Here is a 23,444-nt window from a genome sequence, read left to right as displayed (position 1 = left end):
GCGCAGCACGTGTGCCGCGGCGAACACGTGTCCTCAGGATCGGATCGTCGAATCGGAGCATCGTCGGCTCTGATCAAATTTGTCTGCTGTCGCGTCGCATTACAGTAGAGAGCCCGGTTCTCTAACGACAGTGTCGTTATCATTCTCAGAGTTGTGAAAGTGTTAATTGAAATTTCCTCAATTTAATAACTGATTAGAACAAATATGTTTCAATTCAACTAATTAACGATTGATTCAAGCAAGATCAATCCAAGTTCAATCAATCGATTGAACTTGCTGGAATCAATTGTCTATTAAACGGTCCTCTGTTAGATTATTTTAATTGTCAATTAAACACGATAATTTTTTAAAAAGGTAATTAATTACTGCGCAGATATAATATATGATACACTGAGAGAAATTATCCGATAAAAATTAACAAATGAATATTTCTGACCAATTTCCGATCAATTTTTATATTCGATTAAATTTAATTGAATACTTTTGATCATAATGGGATTTCATCAAATAAACCGATCAACAAATTATGAACCGATATTTCTCATCGGATATTTCCTGATCGGATATAAAAATTCTTGGGCCGTGTTTTGATCGGAAATATCCGTTTGTTAATTTTTTATCGGATAATTTTTCTCAGTGTAGAAAAGTTGCGCAACATCGTCTAACTAACTAGCGACATCGTCGTTATAAAATTCGAGAATCGGCCTATAGTTGCGTTTCTTTCGATCTTATCCGACACCTCATCTTTCCCCTTTCACGTTATTATCCCGGCCATCTCGCGCGATTGATTTATACTTGGCGGAGAAAAATTCACATGTCGGCGCGTCGGCAGAGAAAAAACGGACGGACGTTACGAATCGATCCCGGATCTTTCACTTCGTCACGCATTACTCATTGCACTCTCGTTGTATGCCTCGTAACGATCCTCGGCATTATTCCCTTTCAGTCCGATCCTGCGAGCTCTGCACGCGGTAGCGCGCGCGTAGCCGCGGGCTGTGGGTCGCAAGGCCCCGGGGGCGCGAAACCGCGCGATAATTCGAGAATCTACGATCTACGCGGCGAGAGCGGACGTCGATGAAATTAATTTCATTATCCATCCAGTCTCTGCCGTTCGAAAGCTTCACAGAGGCGGGACATCCGCGCGAAACGCGCGTATGGCTACCGCGAGTGATCCTTTCGAACGATCATCCCAGGCAAACCTGGAACCTCGAGATTAAGGCAAAAGTGCCAATGCCTGGATACTAATAACACTGTCATAACTCTTCCCATTGCTTTAGTCTTTAAGGGGACTAGAGGGTCAAATTGCCCGAAAATCGTGCTTGTTTTTTCACAATTTTTTATGACGAACTGAATGAATATGCGAAAGTGTTATTTTGACGTGTATTTATACAACATATAAAGAGAAGAAAAATATAATTTTGATGAACAAATATTCGATATAAGTGTATGGTATATGCAGTTAAAATATATCTCGTTTTTTTTCAAGGTCGTCATTTTGCAGTAATATCTTGACTCTCGGTGGTTCAATTAAGCTGAATTTTAAGTAGAAAATTTCCGTAAGCTTGTCGTTATTGAGTGAACCAATAGAAATTGAGTAAAAGTTAACAAAATTGCAAATATCTTAATGAAATATTATTAAAATTTTCAGTTCTTTTATAGTAAAAAAATTAATATTTCAAAATTAAATATTTTCACGAGTTTGTTAGTGGTTCACTCGATAATGATAAGCTTACGAAAATTTTCTACCTAAAATTTAGCTGAACCACCGGGAGTCAAAATATTACTGCAAAATGCCGAAAGCTTGAAAAGAAAACGAAATATATTTTAACTGCATGTACCATACACTTATATTGAATATTTGTTCATCAAAATTATACTTTTCTTTTCTTTATATGTTGTATAAATACACGTCAAAATAATTTCGCATATTCATTCAGTTCGTTATAAAAAATTGTGAAAAAACAAGCACGATTTTCAGGTAATCTGGCATTCTAGTCCCCTTAAGCAGGAATATATCAAAATTTTCAATATAGAATGTATAAAGGGCGTCTGACGATAACATAGAAAACTTGTATAGATTAGGTTAAACTGAACAAAACCTTTACCTTTACCTTTTTTAGCAGAGGAACTTTTTGTTTAACCTAATCTAAATCAATTGAAGAAGCCTGGTAAATCATGTGCGTGATTATTCGCCAATTTTCTTTAATTAATAACTCAAAATTTTACGCGGTTGTTAGCAGAACGGTAGGGGACTTTTCTGTTCAGTTTGACTTAATCTACACGAGAGTTTTCATTGAGCACATCTTGTAAATATATATTGAATATATATCATATGTTCTACGTTGAAAGTTTAAATGTTCGTGGTTAAAGACCAAAACACTAAGAATGTCCAGAGTCGGGTTACCAATGTTTACTGGTGTCCAGGCATTTGTACCTTTACCTTGTACGTCTCGCTTAGTCTCCTTGAGGAAGGAAACAAGGAGGGAAAGCAAGATCAGCACGTGTGAGACCCACGCGGGTTCTTATCCGCAGGGTCCGTCGCGTTCGAATGAAAATACGAGCCTTCGCGCGATCGCCGTGAGATAGGACCGGCGGCTTTCGGGGGCTCTCTGCCAAAATACGTATTTCGCACGGCGTGGTTCTCGCGCGAGCCCGTTTATTGCTTTTCTCAGAACGAGAGATTGCGCCAAGGCAAGGCCGATGAGTCGCGGAAAGTGGCATAACTCATCTCTCTCGAGGCGCGCGCTTTTATACGTTCGAACCGGCCCGTCGACGTGTCGCGAGCACGTGTCAATTAAAGAGCCCAGGTGCACAGTCGCGTGGAGTCTTGGTTTCGTCTGGACAGCCGGTCAATCGCGAGATTACCGTCGTTGATCCCGCTGAACCCAGAACATCCGTCGCTCGTCTGTCGATCTCACCCGGTGGATCTCTCACCCCCGTTATCATGGGGATTTTTAGTGTCTTTTAGCACGAACTTTCAACGTAGAACATACGAGTATATATTCAACATATATTTACAAGGTGTGTCCAATGATTACATGTAAAACTCTCGTGTAGATTAAGATAAACTGAACAGAAAAGTCCCCTACCGTTCTACTGACAACCACGTAACATTTTAAATTATTAATTGAAGAAGATTGGCGAATAATCACTCATATGGTCATTCGCCAGACTTCTTCAATTAATTTAGATTAGGTCAAACTGAACAAAAGTTCCTCTGCCAAAAATGGTAGAGGAAACACTACTACGTAATTTTCTATGTTATCGTCAGACGCCCTTTATACATTCTATATTGAAAATTTAGATATATTCCTGCTTAAAGACTAAAGCAATGAGAAGAGTTAGAGTCATGGCATACAGAAAAACGTAAGCAGTAAGCAAATTGACCAATCACAGTCGCTGATTTTTCTTACGGAACTAAGAATCAACGATTATGATTGGTCAATTTGCTTACTGCTTAAGACTTAGTTTTTCTATGTGCCACGGCCCTTAGACAGTGCTATGAGTGTCCAGGCATTGGCACTTTTGCCTTAATCTCGAGGTTCCAGGTTTGTCTGAAATGATCATTCGAAAGGGTCACTCGCGGTAGTCATACGCGCGTTTCGCGCGGATCTCGTCCAAAAGGAATAATTTGCGGGAGATCCGTCCGAGTGTCCGCGGAATTAGGTCGGAATCGCGCGAAAATATCGCTAATCGCCGCGGACGGGATTGCGAGTCGGATTTGCGAGACGGCGAGGGATGAGAATCGAGAAAGAGAGGATATAAAGGGAGTAGAGAAAAGAGAGAAGTCGCTTGCGTAATCCTGGTCGGCGCATATGTGTGCCGATCGCCCGCGGCGAGCCGAGACCTTGCCGGCGTGCATGAGAACTGGGCCGCGCCGGGCCCGTCGTGTGTCCATCGGGGCCCGATCGGGACCTCTGAGTCGACGGACCTAGACGATACGGACGACGCCGCCGAGTCTGCGATGCCCCGCATACCGAATCAATCCGGACGATCGAGAAGAAGGCTCTATTCTTGCGGACTTGAGAAGAGAGAACGCCTATCTTGCTTTGTTTCTCTGACGTATCTGTAGTTGCGATTCAATTGAAAAACTCTCATCTAACTCTAGTAGCGAATTCGATTGGAAGCATCAGTGCACACTAAGGCTAATTCATAGTCTGTTTTCATCTGTGTTTATAGAGTTTTATCTTACATTTAAAATCGTTTTATATTTCTCTTCGGATGCTATATAAATTGTTACACTAATTACGGAGCATTCGGAAGCGAATTTAAGACAATCTTAACTCTTATAGTGCCGAATAACGATATATCGTTGTTAGCAGCACTTGCGAAAAGTGCCAACGACGATATATCGTTGCGCATACGATGCTGCCGGACTAATTTTATAAGACGTTACAAATGGTTGAATTTCTCCTCAGAAATTTTTTTTAAGCCCTATCAAACTAATTTGGTCCGGTATTTTACGCTTAGGTACATTTTTTCCGGTCGACACTAAAAGGGTTAAATATAAAAACAGACTATGAAACGACCTTAGTATGCACTGGTGCGCACTAGTGCTTCCAATCGAATTCGCCATAAATTGAAATTTGAGTATCTCACTTGAGAGACGAGTTTCAAGTAATGACTATTAATACGGGTCTAAATTATTATTTTGTTTGTATCAACATTTTTTTCTCGATTATACCCGTAGTGCTACACGGGAAAAAAATCGTCTGAATTAACCCTTATTGTGCACTGTGGGATCAAATAGACCCCAGAAAAAATAAATAAAATAAAGTAAATCTATAAAATAAAATAAACCTATATAGTTTGGAAAAACTGTTTACTTTTTTCACAAAAATCTTAATTTCGATATTCAAAATAAATACCTTTTTTGAAAATCCTGCTATTGTACTAATTTTTTTCTTAAAGAGATATATCTTGAGAGTAATTTCTTAAAATTTTACCTTGAAATATCAAAAATTATGTCAGTAATGATGTTTGGAGCAAGTCAAGTCATTTTTCGCGTTTTTTAGATTTTCCAATTTTTTTTCTTCATTTAAAATCAAATTTCGTCTAGAAAAATTATTTCATCATATAAAAAGATATTTGAAACATATCTTTGAATTTTTTCAAATAAAATAAACGAATAATTTTATTGCAGCAAACATTTTTGTAGCTGGGGTTGCGAAAGACCCCAATATGCCTATTATGTGTCTATTGAAGTGTGCACAATAAGAGTTAATAAAATATCTGGTGAGATACGAACGAATCAGAAATTCCGGGTCGAAGTTACCAGAATTCTGCTCAAGTTAACCAGACTTCTACTTAAGAACTGTCCAACTTGAAACGGTTGCAAGTTCTGGTTAGCCAGAAATCTTGTTGTCTCGAACTGGATTCTGATAACTTCAACTGGAATTCTGATTCGCTCATATTTGGTTAATCCAATTAAACTTTCTTTTTCCATGCATATTTAGATGCTAATTAAAACTCTTCGTCCTAACGGGAGGAACTCTTTAACATATGTAAATGGAATAAATTATCGATTAATGATAAACCAATTCACAAATAAACAACTTGAATTTCATGTAACTCGCGCCGCGCGCACGCACATATTACGTAACTTGACATACGCGCGTGAGTTCCTCTCAGGGGCGTTTCTACGGTAAACGAACTGTTCATCCGCTTATCCGACAAGGAGAGTCGAACGTGCTCGCGAGATGGTCCCTCAAATCGTTCGTGCGATCTGCGTAATTACACAGCGGGTACGCAAGGGGAATTACAAGCAGGCGTTTACGCACTGCCGACGAGATTATCAAAAGGCCCGCGTCGTCTGCTCGTTAGGAAATTTGTTCGAGATAAATTCGCGACGTCCGCTTCGTCTGACCAGAACGCGCGACATGGGCACCGCGCGATTGCGAAAGAGAGTTTAGAAATTTTCTCACGAATAGGAAAGCGCGGAGCTCCCGCGGCGATCGAGATCGCTTCTAATGTGAGATACGATGATAACGCGGCGTGACATGATCGCAAATTACGAGGTAATAATCCGCGAATGTGGAAAACTGAGGGAAAAATTATCTTAAAATCAACAAATATTTTTTTTTTATGGATGTCATTAACATATTTACTTAAATCTAAATTCTCTTTATTTAAATCAAATATTGTTTACTTGATTTAAGTAAACAATATTTGGTTTAAATAAAGAGAATTTAGATTTAAATAAATATGTTAATGGCACGCATCAAAGAAATATTTGTTGATTTTAAGGTAATTTTTCCCTCAGTGTATAAACCCCAGTAACTAAGGTGACCAGACGTCCCGATTTTTTCGGGACAGTCCCGATTTTTCACCCTTTGTCCCGAATTGTTTCGAATGCTATTCGGAATACCGATTTATCGTCATTTTCAATGATTGTCAAATAATTTTCGGATCTTTTTATCCCTTCCCCTCGCTTCACACATTTATAAAGTCTCCCGATTCAGGGCTGGGAAAACTAGCCACCTTACAGTAACACACTTCAGTGACGTTGCATTGGCCTAACATTGGTTACATTGGCATACATTGTCACCAATATAGTCACTATATAGCCCAATATTGCTTGTAAATAAAATGTGAATAAATTGCCAATATTGCACAACATAATTGTACCAATATTGGCATACATTGTGGGTACATTGGGTCAATACAATCCAATATGTAGTCAATATTAATAACAAATGAATTGCCAATATTCGGAATTCTATATAAATGCAATGGACTATAAAATTCAAGGCGTCTACTTTGCTAGGATAATGCTAGGATAATATTGAGACTAAACTTGTAGCCAATATTGTTCTAATAAACTGTGCTACTAGAGAAGATTCGTTTCTCTAACGTTAATAACATGATTCTCAAATTGCAGGCTTTGGGTCCGATCTCCGGCTGTCACGTAAATCCGGCTGTGTCGTTTGGTCTGCTGGTCAGCGGAAACTGCACATTTCTCAAAGCCATTAGTTACATGGTGTGCCAATGTTGCGGCGCCATCGCAGGCTCCGCGGTCCTCAAGGTATGCACATGGAAAGAAAAATTTGGCTGAATTTTAATAAGAATTGAGAATACATAAAAAAACTAGACTGGTGAGATATGAACGAACCATATTTTTAGTTAAAGGTAATCAGATTTGGTTACGGGTGTTTGGTTAAAGTAATCGGACAAGTTTGGTTACTTTGACCAAACCAAACAAAATTACATTCCTTAGGGTCGGTTCTTCAATAGCAGTTTAAACTTGGATTCAAGTTTAAACTCTATTCTAATAATGCGTTTGTTTTGTTTAAACAGAGTTTAAGTTGAAATCTAAGTTTAAACTATCATTAAAAAACCGGCCCTTAGAAATGTTATAACTTTTTTTACTGAAAATTGTTTTTTAAGGTGTTAGTATGTAATTATTTTTGCAATTTAATTGATTTAATGTTATATTTAGAGAACCCTCCGTTTTTTCCGTGCGAAATTACCGATTCATCCTTCGTGAAATTCGAGAAAATTCGTCTAAATTTAGAAACCTCGTTGCTTCGAGAAGAAAACCTTGTCCCTTTTCTCTCTTTTTTTTTTTAATTACCTGGCAGAGAGTTGGCCGTATTGCATAATTGATAAAACGCGCTCTCGTCTGACGATCGTCGGTGTCGTGTATTCGTATGGACGACGTATTCATTTAAGAACGCTTACGCTGCTTACACGTAATCGTAATGATTGTCCGGCCGAAGCGTGAAATTGATCGTTGATAGCCTGTCATTTTGGTGATCGCGCGCAGTGCGGCTCGCAAAAGTGCGGTTCGCCCGTATCAATTAAATCGCCGTTGCGCAAGGTCAAGGTTTACTCTCCTCGAGATCCGGGGCGCTCCGTCGCGATCGTGTACACGCACACCTATTACATCAGAGGGACTGGCTGCGGTCGGCTGGACGAATCGTGCGCATTCTCGCACGTGCGCGCAACTCCGTACGTGTCGTTTCGACTAGTGTTTTGCCGAGATAGAGAGGCTGATTTGTGTTATTTTCGCGCCACGACTTACAATTGCTCACAGTTGCGCGACCCTGAGGAAAAAAAACACCGTTAAAACATAGGAGAGTCGATGTTCGAGACGCAAGATAAAAATACTAATGACCCTGAGCTCTAATAACACCAGCACCTAATTCTGGGCATTCTTATTGTCTTGGTCTTTAGACACACTGAAAGAAAAAGTGGTAGTGTTAATGAGACTTTGCTTGAACGAATTTTGTTCGTTCAAGCAAACGTTTAGTCGACTGAACGGATTATATCGTTGTTGCGCGAACGAGTTCGCAGTATATATATACTCATTATTATATATATACAGGGTTGGCAAAAAGTCCGGAAGTGGTCAAATATCTCGAAAAGGATCAACTGTAGCGAAAAATATGTAAGTAGCAAAGTTGTAGGGCTTAATAAAATGTACCTAATGATGGCTAAAAATTTGACTTTGGGTGGAGGACGAAGGTCATACGAAGGTCAAATTAAATTTTTTAAATTGGACCCCCACTTTTGATTACATATTCTTGTAGCTTATTTGTGTGTGTGTGAAGGGCTTTCTAAAAACCTATAATAAAGTATTTTTTTATTTAGAGTTATGAGGCTTGAAAGGATTTTGGTCTTTAACTGTTTCTGTTTCGTAAACACGTATCACTGTCTTCTGAACGGTGGATTTAGAAATAAAATTGCGATCAGGATATGCAGCATTGAATGTGTAGATCAGTTACTTCTTCGTATGATCTAATATGGTCTCCAAATTTTCGATAAAGAAACAACACTATCTTTTCTTTATCGGTTAACATTTTTAAAAAAGAAATTTGAAATTGTAGTTGGAAAAAGAAAGGGAAAAGACAAAGAGTAAGATGCGAGAGAGCACGACTCGTTCTTAAAATACAAAGATCAAGAAGCGTTATCGTGAAGCGCGGGTATACGCAAGTTTTGACTGAGTACGTGTGATATTACGTCGTGAATGAATAACCGCGTTCGATGAGAGCGAATGAACAACTAAGCCGGTCATATCGTCTAGCTCGAGACACGAAAAACAAAGTTATTCTTGTTTTTCTCCTGTGTTTATGTTTTTTAGGCTCCCAGCCTAGTTGTTCATTCGCTCGCATCGAACGCGGTTATTCATTCACGACGTAATATCACACGTACTCAGTCAAAACTCGCGCATACCCGCGCTTCACGATAACGCTTCTCGATCTTTGTATTTTAAAAACGAGTCGTGCTCTCTCGCATCTTACTCTTTGTCTTTTCCCTTTCTTTTTCCAACTACAATTTCAAATTTCTTTTTTAAAAATGTTAACCGATAAAGAAAAGATAATGCTGTTTCTTTATCGAAAATTTGGAGACCATATTAGATCATACGAAGAAGTAACTGATCTACACATTCAATGCTGCATATCCTGATCGCAATTTTATTTCTAAATCCACCGTCCAGAAGACAGTGATATGTTTTTGCGAAACAGAAACAGTTAAAGACCAAAATCCTTTCAAGCCTCATAACTCTAAATATGCCTAATAAAAAAATACTTTATTATAGGTTTTTAGAAAGCCCTTGAAATAAGCTACAAGAATATGTAATCAAAAGTGGAGGTCCAATTTAAAAAATTCAATTTGACCTTCGTATGACCTTCGTCCTCCACCCAAAGTCAAATTTTTAGCCATCATTAGGTACATTTTATTAAGCCCTACAACTTTGCTACTTACATATTTTTCGCTACAGTTGATCCTTTTCGAGATATTTGACCGTTTCCGGACTTTTTGCCAACCCTGTATATATATATATTTTTTTTTACATTAAAAGCTTAAATTTAAAAACCAAAACGATAAGAATATTCAGAGTTAGGTATTGGTGCTATTAGTATCTAGGTATCGGTACTTTCATCTTAGCTGAAAGAATACCTTTGCTCCTGCGAAATGGTCAAGTTCTTCGTCGAATTTTTAACACGAAGTGTTTCTTTGCAGTTGATAATGCCAGCAGCGCAAACATCATACGGCCTAGGCGCTACAATGCTGGGGCCCGGCGTGACGATCGTCCAGGGTATCGTAATGGAAGCGATTATCACGTTCCTACTGGTGCTGGTGGTGCACGCGGTCACAGACCCGAAGCGCACCGACACGAGAGGCTGGGCCCCGCTGGCGATCGGTCTGACGATCTCGGCGGCCCACATGGCGGCGGTGCCGTTCACGGGCAGCAGCATGAACCCAGCGAGAACTCTGGGTCCCGCCGTGATCGACGGCCAGTTCAGAAACGTCTGGATCTACTGGGTGGGTCCGATCGCCGGCGGCTGTACGGCTGGTGGCGTCTACAGGATGGGTCTGAGGTCCAACAAGGAAGACGACGAGGCCTCGTACGACTTCTGAGGATAACATATGACTCGCAGGGATGAAATCCACACGCGAAAGACGAAACGAGAAGAAGAGTCTCTCTTTCCTATCTTCTTAATCAAGAAATTATAAATTAGAAGTATTTTTCTGAAACGCAGACAAAAGAAAGACTTTGGTTATCATGATCGGCGCGATCGTCATAATTCGATCGCGTCGATCAAACTCTATCGATGTTAGTCGAGGTGATGTGTAAATTTTACGTCCGTTATTTTGTACGTCGCCTTTCTCTGAGTTTTGTATATATTGTACCTAAAGTAGCTCGTAGCGAGATCGAATGTATTATCTAGCAATTTAGTCTAAAACTTAATAAGTAGCTTACAGTGCACCTCGCGTGCAAATGATACAAATGAAGGCATTAACAAATATACTTATTTTTTGTCATCAGTACTGTGCGCGCATATGCGTCTGTTTGTTTGTCTGTGTACGAATTTTTTACTCGTCCCTCTTCTCCGTCAGTTTCCTTGAGTAATACCGATGTTAATGCTAATTTTAGATACCGGTAGAAAACTTACATCGCCACTCTCACTACATCGGCGAACACATCACAGTGAATTCCTATCATGCTCCCGCACCTACACACTAAAATCGACGGCCTCAAAATAGCGCACTCCGAAATAGTCGTGCATGGTTCTCGCTAGAGCCAGACGCATCGCCAGCCAGTACATTTCGAGTCATCGACCGTCAAACGACGTTTCGCTCGAACGTGAGAACGTGTCGTGAAATTAATAATAGTTTATCTCACATTGTTGAAGAAATGAGTCTTCGTTAGTCAACGCAAAGGCGTGATAAGTGATTTGATATCGGAGAGATGTCAGCTAATGAACCGGAGGCGGAAATCGCCGAATTTTTCCGCTCGAATCTCGTGGCGGTGCGGAAGGCAATCTCCCAGCAGGACTTTAAGAAATTCGCCGCTATCGAATCGGATGGCCAGAGGGTAGCTTTCGTCTTAAGCTACCCCGAGGCCCATCGACTATCCCTCGTGATGGAGAGACCGATGATCAAGGACAGCGAGGCTGCCGCTGGATTAAAGAACGTCGGAAACAAATTCTTCGGTCGGGGCGAATTCACGAAGGCCTTGGAGACTTATTCAAATGCAGTCCTTTTGGCGCCGTCGGCAGGTAGATGAGCGAAAACCAGATGCGTAGAATGTCCCTCCTAAAATATCGGTTGTATAATGTAAATTTTTTCGTGTTGCTATTATCATTATTTTCTTGATAATCTTTACTAGTTCTTAAGAAATAGGGATACTTTTTACTTGAACAAAATTTAACACTTTGACAAATCGTGCTGCCGCGATTATCGCAGCGTTATGTATTATCAATTTAGCTAAATCATTTAGTTTTAAATTATTTAGTCATTAGCTTTAAATCATTTAGTTTTTATCCTGAGCGATTCTGAACGTAGTTGTGGATCTTTAGAATTGAGCATCATCCTGGCGAACCGCTCGGCCGCGTTGTACCATCTAGAGCGTCACAAATATGCATTGGAGGACATCGAGGAGGCCTCGCGTCTCGGTTACCCAAAAGACCTCTTCTACAAGCTTGAAGAGCGACGTGCTCGATGTCTGCTAGGCTTGAAAAGGCATGACGAGGCAGTCGAGGCCTTTAGGCGAACCCTCGGAGCACTGGATGATGCCAAAGTGTCTTCAGAGCGCAAACAGAGGTTCGAAGCGGACATCAGGATAATGCTCGCGGTGATGGACAAAGGCAAGCAACTCAACGAGACTGCAAAGACGAAAAACGTTTTGCGAGTGAATGGCAAGCAGAAGTCTAGTATGCAGAAGGGCGAAGAGAGGATTCACAGCATGTTTATTCCTGAGAAGAGAAGAAATCCTTCGTATCCGGCTTGCAGTAAAGCGGTGGAGATCAGGGACGATGGCGGTGATGTGGGAAGACACGCCGTAGCGACCAGAGAATTGTCACCCGGCGAAATCGTGATCGTGGAGCGACCACATTGCGCGTCTCTGTTGGCGGAGAACAGGTTGTTATAGTTGTTCATTATTCTCTGAGCAATTCATATACGTCGTTTTACACGTAAAAGGCGCGAAGAGGAATAATAGCTAAGCACACGACGTACTATTTTCAAGGCTGACACATTGTCATCTCTGTTTCGCGAGGATATTCGTGCCGGTCCCGGCGGCTTGCCACACCTGCAGGTGCGTTGCGTACTGCAGCCGTCGTTGCAGAGACGCAGATGCCCAAAAGCATTTGAGGGAGTGCAGGCTGTTGCCAGTCCTGTGGCATTCGAAGGCTTCGGTCACGTGTTTCCTAGCCTTGAAGGCGATCACGCAGCGATCCTTCGAGGAAGTCATGGAACTGAAGAGACGTCTCGGGGATGCCGCGAGCGCGTTCAAAATCTCCCCGGAGAATCCGTATCTAGGAGACGACTATATAACGTTTTACAATTTAGGTGAGCGTATGATTGCAAACACAAAGACTGATAAAATACCGAAGCTTCTTACGTCTTACATACTTGGACAGTTACCCACGAGGACAAAAGGTTGCCTGAAGACATTTTTCACAGGGCTTGCATGGCAGCCTGGCTGTTCAGGCTGCTGAAAAGCAGCGATTATTTGCCGGAAAGTGTAAAAACCGCCGATTCGCCGACAAGCAGATTATCCGACGAGGAGTTGTTTATCGCCGGGTTGCTATTGCACAATTTGCAATTGTTGCAATTCAATTCGCACGAGGTAACGCGAGAAGCACAATAGAATACCTTATTATAAATTTTTATAATTCCAAAGTCTTTATATATAATTTCTTTCCGTAATGATACTATTCCAAGATAAAAGTTTGTAATTTTCGTTTCGCATTGCTATTTTATTGCAATTAGAGTTCCGCTTATAATTATTAGCTATATTGCTCGTCCTTCAGATTTCGGAACTAGTAAGACCGAAAGGAGAAACGACGCTCGCCAAGGCTAAGAGTATGTTCATTGGTGGTGGCGTTTACCCCACCGTGGCGATGTTGAATCACTCGTGTAATCCTGGTGTCGTAAGGTAACATATCGCTAAATTAATCGACTGTTAAATGCTTATATTAAAGGAAATTTTGAATAAGGAAAACGCTAATAGTCCTTTCTAAAAATCATCAGATACTTCATCGGCACCACCATGGTCATTCGTGCCATTCGTACGATCAGCGCTGGTGAAGAGATCTCTGAGAATTACGGTCCCATCTTTACAACCACGCCCGAGATTGAGCGAAAAAGAAGATTGAGAGTTCAGTATTGGTTTGAATGCAATTGCGAGGCGTGCACAGGGCATTGGCCGCTTTTGGAGGAATTGGATCCGACAATACTCAGGTACTTATCAACGCTATCTACACACATATTCAACATATGATTCAATTAATTACGAACTATTAATATAAATAAATAAATAAATATATATATATATATATATATATATATATATATATATATATATATGTGTTAAAATTAATTGAATAAATCAGCGATACTTGATACCTTTAATAAAAATGGACTCTTTTTCAGGTTTAAGTGCGAGACTGGACCGTCCTGCGGCAACGTCTTGCCAGTCAGGAGTGACGCAAACGAGTTTATGATCGGATGTGTAAAGTGCGGTAAGAATACAAATATTCTGAAGGGCTTAAAAGCTCTGCAGGACACGGACGCACTCTTCAAAGTGGCGTCGACGAATCTGGAGGAAGGTTGCAATGAGCAAGCATTGAAAGCCTACTTGGAGGTCTTGAAGCTATTGGATGAGACGTTAGCGTTGCCAATCAGAGATTATCACATTTGCCAGCAAGGAGTTAGACTCTGCGTTCTTGCTTTAGGCAACAAGGCATTTATTTAATTATAGCTAAATCTCAGATCTCCTGAGCAATTAGTTTTCTAAATTTCCATATTATATCGATCTTAAAATGCCCTCTTTATAGATTACTTGTTGCTTATCACATTTTCTATGCTGCTTTGTTTCATGATCAAATCAATGGAAACAGTGACACTCTCTCGAGCGTACAATAAAGAACGCCTACGTTTATTCGGTGCTTTATATTGGTACTTACGAACTCTGATACAGGAGGGATTCGTCGGCTAAGTTGAGTTATCGTTTACAATTTATTTGTCGTGTCTTAGTTTAATACAAAATAGTCATCAATAATATTACACATTCAAAGAAAAAGTTTTGATTGAACTCAGCTCTTTACTACACACCTGATAATTGTCACTTTAGCAAGTAAATGTTCCCTCGAGAAAGTGAACGATTTCATGTTACTGTTTTACATAAGACATATGTGTGTTCTCTGTCGTAATTAATTAATTTATAGATTTGACGCGCGCAATTATCTATGCATGTAAAGACGTGTAAGAACAAAATCAACTGCGAACGTTCGTATAAAATCGTGCGTTAATGTTGTCCGGTACACTTATATAATTCAATCAATCAAATGTTGTAAATGTTGTAAATATCTAAAACAAAAAAGTTTTTTTCCTTTACGCAACTAATAACACTAATAGCTTTGTCTTTGCTAAAAATATGCCAAGACGCGATAAATCTCAAAAGACACAGTGAAGTCTCTTTTTACGAGAGACACCACCGGACAACATTAATCCATTCAATTATGGATGTAGCCACTATATCTTTCAAAACATTTAATAGTAGCATGCATAATACCATTATGCGTGAAACTCTCTAAACTCCATGAGGCGAAATCTCACTCGAAGTTAGCGAAAAATGGCAATATTTTCACTAAGAATGATAGAGAAAATGCTGCTTGAGATCGCAAGAGTGTATCACTCTTGAGTGAGTGTCACTCAATCTTAGAGTGGATTCCGAATTTGTGTAAATTGTGTGGTGCTTTCATACAATTCTATATGAATATTTCAATCGATCGAAGAGAACGTTCCTTTCCTTCAATGGTAAAGTACATCAGATGTATTCTTCAATATTAGAGTAGAAATGTTCACTGAAGTGACTCGATGATGATACACTTTTCCCGAGTTCACTTACTCTTATTCTTACTCTTCAAAATCATTAAAAAGAAAGTATCGCAAATTGATCGCAACGTGAATGCTTCAAAGTCTTAAAAAAAAATGTTAGATCGTATCTTGCATATATCGTATATGCGTGTATAATATGCGTAATGTTACATGTTACAGTGTAAAACTTACGAAACACAAATACAGCCTAACATCAAAGTTACGCAAGATCTGCAATCGAAATAACTGTTGCTTCTCTATTTCTTTTTTTCCTTTTTAGCATTCGATTACGTCAATGCATATTCGCCAAACGTGCATGATGTACGAGTGCAAGTGCGTGTAACGTGATTGCATGTGGCTAAACGATTATGTACATACAAAATTGTCTTTCGCTTTATATCTTTTTTTTTCTTTGTCTTCTCTCCGGACGATTGTTAAGTCGATCCATTGTCTCTCGAACACTTTTAGCACCTAACTGGAATTAGATAAAGAATATACACTTAGAACAGGGGACGTAGCCTAGTTAAGTGCATTTTATCTTATCTTTTTGCTCTTTCTGACGCTCTTATCGCGAGAGGACGCTGCTCCCTGCGCGACGAATATCGAAATTGAGACTATCAAATTTAGAAAAATTTTTTCCCCAGCTCAATCACGCGAGCTTTCTTTTTGTCTATCCGATTAACTTTTATTCCACGATCTCGCCAATTTTTAAAAGTTTTCGTCTCCTTGGAGGCGCTTGTGAACATTGGATTTTATTTTTCATGGATATTTTTCTTTAATCATATTATATATATTATAGATATTTCTTTTTTTTTATTTAGCAAATAAATAGCATTTTTTTCCTTTATTGTTTTTCTTTTTTTTATAATTTTTTCAGCTTTTGTTTTTTAGTTGTTATTTTAATACCGTCTGTCACGAGAGTCCGAACGTGAGCGACGATCTCGGCTGCGGCTCCGGGTCAGCGATCTCCTGCGAGGACTGCGTGATCTTGACCTAAAAAATTAAGTACACTTTGATATCTCTCGTTTGAGCACGAAGGCGAGATTATTAGAGTTACGCATCTCCGCCCCGTCGCGAACTATTCAAATTATCGAGTAAATAACGAACTATTCAAATTATCGAGTAAATAACAAAATGTTAACTATTGATATCACTTTTGAGAATCTTGATATACTTTAAATTATCAATCAATGGTTTTCATCTTGATAAAATGACATTAAAATTGTGACGAGAAACAAGCGACTATATAATAAATCGCCAAAAAAGTTGCTATAATTTATATATATATATATATATATATATATATATATATATATATATAAATACACATATATAAATATAATTGTTATAATACATTTTAATATATTTTATCAGTAATTCTTTATTGCATAATTTGAAGAAATTGTATTTGGATCAATTATCATTCTAAGTCCATTCTAATTGCATTGCTAAAATAACAATTATCGATAAACAACTTTGATTATGCTAGCTAATAGCTTTTTTAAATCACTTGTTTACAGAAATCGCTTGTTTATCATCACGGCTGAAAAGTAATTATAAATTTCTTGTTCTGTAAAAATAACAATGCCGAATTCTGTACGAGGCGGAGCGGAGCAACGCCATAGAACACAGATATGAAAAACCATCGCAAGGCAACTGCAATAGAATTAGGATTATCTAACTCCTAATTTGCCTAGAGGGTGATATAAAAATTAGTTAGATACGATTAATAATTAATTAATTCAAAATGACGGCTCACCATAATAAATGCGAAATTAATCAAAGAAAATAGGATTATAACTTTAATAATAATAATAAAAAAAAAAAAGAATTAACAATCTTTAACAGTGAATGTTATATCTATAGATATATATCAATCTATTGATATATATATATCTATAGATATATCAATTTACTTATTTATTACGTGTGTTCTCAGCCGAGAGTTCTTCGATCCGATGAATCATTGTATCATCTAAAGAAGATCCTATTATGGACAATTCCGAAATTTCCTTTCTTTGTCCAGCCTTGATACAAAACTGCATAACAAACATCTTCACCGTATCGGTGGCACTCCTCGCCGAGAGAATGACACACAAATTCAAAACAAAGAATCAGCAAAAAAAAAAGGGAAAAAGAAATTACAACAAAAAAAAGAGAAAGATAGATAAATAGAGATAAAAAATCTTTGAAAATCTGTGTAATACCAGACAATTGTGAACATGTAGTGGTGGTTGGTTGGGTGGTGGTGGGATGGTGTGTAGGTGGTGATCTCTCGTTCGGAGGTCGATTGAAGGAGATTTTTCAGCGGTCTCTCGCGCGCAGTAGTCTCGACGTGGCTAATGCACACACGTCTAACACATTTTAAGTGATGGTCGACGAGTAGCAGTAGCAGTAGTAGTGGCAGTAGTAGCGGTAGCAATAGTAGAAACGTCGGTCTCTATGGACGAACGGTCGAGAGTCGTTTGCAGCCGAATGGACGCGCCAAGTAGAACGATTACTGAGTGGACAATTATTATTTTGCTCGACCTCATTATATGTATGCATCGCGGTTCGTTCAGATACAGATGGCAGCGGGTTGGTGGTTTTTTCTTTCACGGCGACGGAGGACTTTGCGGAGAACTCATTTTCGACGAAAACTCGACGTATGCGCCGTCGCCGTCCCCCGGATTAAAGCTGATCTCGAAGAGTCGAAGCCGGCGGCTGTGGTGGTGGTGGTGGTGGTGGTAGTGGTGGTGGTGGTGGTGGTGGTAGTGATGGTGGTGGTGGTGGTGGTGGTTGGTTGGTTGGTTGATTGATTGATTGATTGGTGGTTGGTTGGTTGGTAGTGGTGAATAGTGGTGAAAGAGAATAGTGGTGGTTTGTTTGGTCGGTCGAAGGGAGGAATCTCGTAGTAGAGTGGCGGTCGGTCAGACGGTTTTTTTTCGCTTTTTGTGGTGCAACGACGGGCGGGAGGACAACATCGAGAAAGAACAAGTTTTCTCGATCACTGGTCCGAAGAGAGCGCAGAGCGGCGGAATAGTTGATTTTCACCGTTGAGTGTGCTGTGTGCGTCTTGTGCGCGCAACGCGCACAAAAACGCATTTATATTGAGGACGATCATCACTTTGACGTGACGTGACGTGACGTGACGTGACGGACGTACGGACGGCTTCCTACCGGTGACTTGGTGGTGACTGATGGTGACTTGGTTGGTTGGGAAGTTAGTGGGCAGGCAGGCATATTTTTTTGTTCGAAGTTTTGCTTTTCGATTGCGACGACGATTGCGAGACGATTTAACATTTAGCTTTTTTCACGGCGGCTGAAGTAGTAGTAGTAGTAGCAGTAGTAGTAGTAGCAGTAGTAGTAGTAGCGGGGAGACGTAGAATCTGCAAACGTCAGTTTTAGCAATATAATCATCAACGTTATCACGCTCCTGGCCACTATTAACCGCGCGAATATCTTTTTCGATTCATTTCTTTTTTTTTGTTTCTTTTTCTCTTCTCTTTTCGTACGGATAAGAGGAGAACGAGATGTAACAATTGTATTGTAGACGCGCGCTTCTCGCTTTTCGCCGTACCCGATCGATTTGCATTCTCGTTATCCTAGACTGCCCACTCGAATGCGAATACGAAAGTAAAAAAAAGAAAAAAAAAAAGATATATTTATATAGAAAAAGAGAGGATCTCTCTGTGCCTCGTGCTGATATCGACTCCGATCTATGTGATGGATGTATTTCGCTTCGGTGCACCATCGGTCTCGTCGCGACGCACCAAGCGCAATATCGGCCATTGAATAGAGCTAAAAATTTACTTTGCGGATACACATAAAATTCTAAGCTTTTCAATCGCCCTCTTTAACACGACGTGCGTTCACGATGAGAAGTGACAGAAGCACGATTGATTGTTCGTTTCTTATCACCGTAATATTCGTTCGTAACATCGAAAATTCGCGCGAAAAGAAATAATACAAATATAGCCGTGAAAGCTTATCCACACATACACACACATACACTTGCATAACCGCACAACGCGTATGCACAAGGAAATTGATCAATCGTGTGTCTAATACAAAAGACATTCTCTTGCTGTACGGATCATGATTGGTTGATTTCTTTATGCATATGCATTATGTGACGATACAAATTTATCTGGATAGGCCTTGACAGTCACGGAAGAGTCACACGAAGAGTCCACACGTGCGGACCTTACGTCTCGTTGCTTGCGACTTCGAGTGCCGAACTGTAAGGGTTTCCTTCAACTTTAAAGCGCTTTGAAATTGACAACGACAGCATGCGCTCGTTCTCCTTTTCACGCTTGACTCGCTGACCTCGCGCTTGCCTGAGATCTCGACTCAACGCGCCCTGTTACCGCGCTTCCTTTCTACCCTCCTCGTCGTCGACGTCGTATACCGATCACGCGCGAATGCATTCGCAGAGTCCTGCCCTCCTCCAAAAACCCGCATACCGATCGAAAGCCCTACTCTCTCTTTTCATACCGCTGCTCGAGTGTCCACAATTAACCGCGATCTTGATCAACTACATCCTTTACTTGTTCAATCGTAAATTTCAACCGCATAGAGAACACGGCGATGGAACAGTCAATCGGCGAAATCTTTAAAATAAAATGAAAAGTAGACTTTACCCATCACCTTCGCATCACTTCGATTTCATTCTCATTTTGACTTTGTTCCTTTAACGAGGACCAATGTCGCGGGGGTCCTAGCGGTTTCCATCGCCGTTCTTCAGACGTCTCTATACGTCTCCAGATGACTATTATTCGTATTTCCCGTAATACATAGATATGTGTATATATATATATATATATATATATATATATATATATAATGCGTGCAGTACATATTATACGTGATATATTATACAAATGCAAGCTCACGGATTACGTAATATATGTATATACCTACTACACCGGTTTCGCTTAGCCAGGGCCGTAGATCCTGAAAACTCTCGTGAAGCGAGGATGTAATAGTGGCGTGAAAAAGAGAGAGGAGGGAGAGGATTAACATCAATCAATTACCTCGAGTACCGATTAAACGATGATCGCCTCGGGCTTCTCGACCAGGATCTACAAAAGATCAAGAAAAACTAATGTACGTCTTGTCTGCCAGTGCTTGTCTAATGGCCTCGTATCGCATTGAGATTTGACTTTCATTTAGTTTAGTAGTTGTACCTGAAAACTCTGGTTATCTTCGAGGAAGAAACGGGAGGTGAAAGAAAGAAGGGGAAAATAGCACAGAAAGAAAGAGAGAGATAGAGAGAAGCGAAATGGACGCGGGATTAAGAGGAACGAGAAAGCCTTACCTTGGATTATGACCCAGGGATTTCCTACGAGGACTGTGCGATCCGGACCTACAAATTTGTCAGAAAAAAAAAACAATATATCGCACGTAGATACGATTGTCTGCGGAAAGCGTATGCGAAAGGAGAGTAGAAAATGGTAAGAGTGATGAGAGACGCGTGAAAAAGTGACAAATTAGAGAGAAAAAGAGAGAGAGAAAAAAAGAAAGAAGAGGCAGAGAGAGAAAGAGAGACACGAGAATTGCTAAATGATACTTGAAAGATCATTATCTTGAATTTCGTTGTGATGAGGTAAAAAGATTAAAAGAGATTTTGAAAACTGGAGAGGAGATTATTGCAATCATGCTCGTTCCTAATAAATCAATTAATTATCATTTGTATGTATATTGAAAGATTCAATGTACATCTGATATTTCTTCTACTTCAACACAACAAAATTTATTTGTATCTCCGTGAGATATCTGTCCCTACTCGTGACTCGACATGCAGCAGCATTGATTCAGCCGCACTCTGACTAATCCCCAGCAACTTTCACCATAACTCATGCAACTGACTTAACAGAGTCGCGAATTTGCAGAAGACAAGGATTAGTCAGATGGCGAAGATCAAGAAAGTGATAAAAGAGAAAAAAGATAGACACATAGAAACACAATATGTGCACATGTGTATAAATATATAAACTATATACGTAATGCGTATGTATATGTAAGCACTCCTATGTAGAAACATTAGAGAAAATGGCGGTCAATCGAATTTTGCGACGACGCACGAAAAAGTAGTTGCATAGAAAAAGAAAAAAAGTCTCGTGCATTTCATTTTTCCCTGATCAATGACGCTCTTACGCTTGGTAAGAGAGAACTATCCACCATCATATGTATATATGTACATATATACCTACGTTGACAATGGATGTGCACCTGTAGCAGATTCTAACGTTTTCGTTTTCTTTACGCTGAAGTACACGTACTCACGTACTGACAGAGTACTCTTACCTAGAGTATCGTGGACCTGGTCTACGGCCACCACCACCACGCCGGCTTCTGCCTGAGGACATCTCAACTCTTACTCTGGTACCACAACAGCGTCTGCAATGTAGGAAACACAATGCTTAATACACTCAGATCTTAAAGCACGTGATACTCTCTATCATAAATTATTTGTCTATGACAGGGCTCGGTACATCTTGCCTTTTTCGACCGATTCTCAGGAGCTACGCCTTCTATCTCCCCCTTGCCGCGCGGCGGGCCTAAAAAGTGACGGTCGTGCCTCGAAGCTTGGAGCCGCGACTGGCCGCGACCGTCACTTGCATAGCCCGCTGCGCGGCAAGGGGAAAATAGAAGACGTAGCTCCCGAGAATCGGCCGAAAAGGATAAAATGTGTCAAACTCTGGTTTATGGCTTCTGTCCTTTTAGGGAAAGGTACATAGGTAGTTACATTGAACTTACGTTCCATCTAATCCTCTCACTGCGTCCTCAGCGTCTCGTGGATCTTCAAACTCTACGAAGGCGAAGCCAGGTGGATTTCTGGCAACCCAAACATTCCTCAGTGGACCAAATTTACTGAATGCACTTTCGATCTCATGTTTGCTGGCACTGCTGCCCAGGTTGCCTACATATACTTTGCAGGACAAGTCCCATTCGCGGTAGCGAGACATCTTCTAGCTGAACATAAAAAAAATATCATGATATTACTCTGGCAATTTGTACAAGTAGTTATATATTGAAGAAATAATATAAGTTTTTCATAATATAAGTGCGCGATTGCGCATCATAGAAATAATCACCCTGAGCGTGATAACTCGCACCGCCATTACAGTGAACTCATTAACGTAATTAAAATAAACAGAAAGGCTCATCAATAAGCGCTGCGGCTTAGCATGCGTCACTGAATCGCAATCCCTCCCCTTGGCGCAGTCCCCGATCTCTCTCCAAGAAGATCAAGACTTCGCATGACTTACATTCTATCAGTCAAAAACCGTGTAATCACGCCCAATTCATCAATTATTCGGTGAAATCCGCCATGTTACACGCGGCGTCTTATTTGTTTTTTTTTTCTTTCATTGCTTACTCCTTCCCGATCATTTGCACTTTTGCTTCTTCTACGTAAGGCATCTCGCAGAAAGCGTACGATCGATAGTCCGGTATCATTTGAAGTCTTATCTTTACGAGACTTGCTCCGTTGTTAACGCCAACAAGCCCCTCTGCCGTTATCCCGCCATTTTGATGAAACGCGACGAAGCATTTCTCGGTTTGGTATGAAACTGATGTTACGAGCTTTCTCTCTCTTTAAAGTCGCATATCACCCCGACGAAAGTCGAGAATTTCACTGTAATTGGGAGACAGCTTTACACGATAATCTTTTAATGCGTATTTACCTTTTTAAAAGATGAGAATGACACCGCCGGAGCTACAGCCGGAATACGACAGCTAGTACAAACGTGTACGTACGAATACAAGATGGCACCCAGGAGGTGCAATCTCACTCTTGTAAAAATTGGATCCCGTGTTTAGTGGCGTCCTCTGAAATAGTCTCCGGATGTGGGCGAACTAAACGGGTGACGTCATGCGGAGTGGGGATATGCGCCAATGAATATGAACTGGCGTGCATAGGCAGACGTTCTTGAAACGTTTTAGCGAGCAATAGCGAGCAACTGCGAGCAACAGCAAACAACAGCGAGTAACAGCGAGCACTAATATAAAGCTATAAATATATATATTATCTTATTACTAATCATTGTAAAGTAGTAATAGTGTAGTAATAGTACTAAAACAATTAGCTAAATCGTAGAAGTAGCAATTAGCCTACAATACCTATACAG

The 23,444-nt window shown here is 40.2% G+C and overlaps 3 protein-coding genes across 10 annotated transcripts in view; 2 read left to right on the top strand and 1 right to left on the bottom strand.

Annotated features, from left to right (window-relative positions):
- The window catches only part of LOC116847192 (aquaporin AQPAn.G-like), a 44,619-nt gene extending 33,843 nt beyond the window's left edge, over positions 1-10,776 (top strand). Inside the window, exons 4-5 of the mRNA XM_032821927.1 lie at positions 6,881-7,024; positions 9,967-10,776. Coding sequence (XP_032677818.1) covers positions 6,881-7,024; positions 9,967-10,365 — 543 coding nt within the window. The 3' untranslated portion in view covers positions 10,366-10,776. The remainder of the gene's footprint in view (positions 1-6,880; positions 7,025-9,966) is intronic.
- A 196-nt stretch (positions 10,777-10,972) lies between these two features.
- On the top strand, positions 10,973-14,232 carry LOC116847189 (SET and MYND domain-containing protein 4-like). Its single transcript, XM_032821921.1, has 7 exons — positions 10,973-11,507; positions 11,808-12,369; positions 12,476-12,798; positions 12,870-13,078; positions 13,263-13,387; positions 13,483-13,692; positions 13,885-14,232. The coding sequence occupies exons 1-7, from the start codon at positions 11,198-11,200 to the stop codon at positions 14,204-14,206; spliced, it is 2,061 nt and encodes a 686-aa protein (XP_032677812.1). The 5' UTR covers positions 10,973-11,197; the 3' UTR covers positions 14,207-14,232.
- Positions 14,233-14,450: 218 nt separating this feature from the next.
- On the bottom strand, positions 14,451-23,141 carry LOC116847196 (RNA-binding protein 1). 8 transcript variants are annotated; one of them, XM_032821936.1, is made up of 7 exons: positions 23,001-23,141; positions 22,072-22,287; positions 21,619-21,711; positions 20,630-20,677; positions 20,346-20,393; positions 16,237-16,323; positions 14,451-15,805 (listed from the first exon to the last, which is right to left on the bottom strand). In XM_032821936.1, exons 2-7 carry the CDS (start codon positions 22,278-22,280, stop codon positions 15,802-15,804), a joined length of 489 nt encoding a protein of 162 aa, XP_032677827.1. In that variant the 5' UTR covers positions 22,281-22,287; positions 23,001-23,141; the 3' UTR covers positions 14,451-15,801. The 8 variants fall into 8 exon arrangements, 7 of the variants coding, with proteins under 7 accessions (XP_032677827.1, XP_032677829.1, XP_032677831.1 ...); XM_032821938.1 differs by lacking the exon at positions 20,346-20,393; XM_032821935.1 differs by lacking the exon at positions 14,451-15,805 and having other exon boundaries at positions 16,230-16,323.
- Between the last annotated feature and the right edge of the window lie 303 nt (positions 23,142-23,444).

Source organism: Odontomachus brunneus, unplaced genomic scaffold (assembly GCF_010583005.1).
Source record: "Odontomachus brunneus isolate Ranch 3 - 2012 unplaced genomic scaffold, Obru_v1 Obru_scaffold_075, whole genome shotgun sequence".
Classification (NCBI taxonomy): domain Eukaryota; kingdom Metazoa; phylum Arthropoda; class Insecta; order Hymenoptera; family Formicidae; genus Odontomachus; species Odontomachus brunneus.
This window is presented reverse-complemented; position numbering and strand designations above follow the sequence as displayed.

Coding starts and splice junctions, on each gene's coding strand:
- LOC116847189 (XM_032821921.1), top strand. CDS start 11,198: ATGTCAGCTAATGAACCGGAGGCGGAAATCGCCGAATTTTTCCGCTCG. Junction 12,370..12,475: donor TCTCTGTTGGCGGAGAACAG/GTTGTTATAGTT, acceptor ACTATTTTCAAG/GCTGACACATTGTCATCTCT. Junction 12,799..12,869: donor TATAACGTTTTACAATTTAG/GTGAGCGTATGA, acceptor ATACTTGGACAG/TTACCCACGAGGACAAAAGG.
- LOC116847196 (XM_032821935.1), bottom strand. CDS start 22,280: ATGTCTCGCTACCGCGAATGGGACTTGTCCTGCAAAGTATATGTAGGC. Junction 20,678..21,618: donor CCAGGTCCACGATACTCTAG/GTAAGAGTACTC, acceptor ACAAATTTGTAG/GTCCGGATCGCACAGTCCTC. Junction 20,394..20,629: donor TCCCTGGGTCATAATCCAAG/GTAAGGCTTTCT, acceptor GATCTTTTGTAG/ATCCTGGTCGAGAAGCCCGA.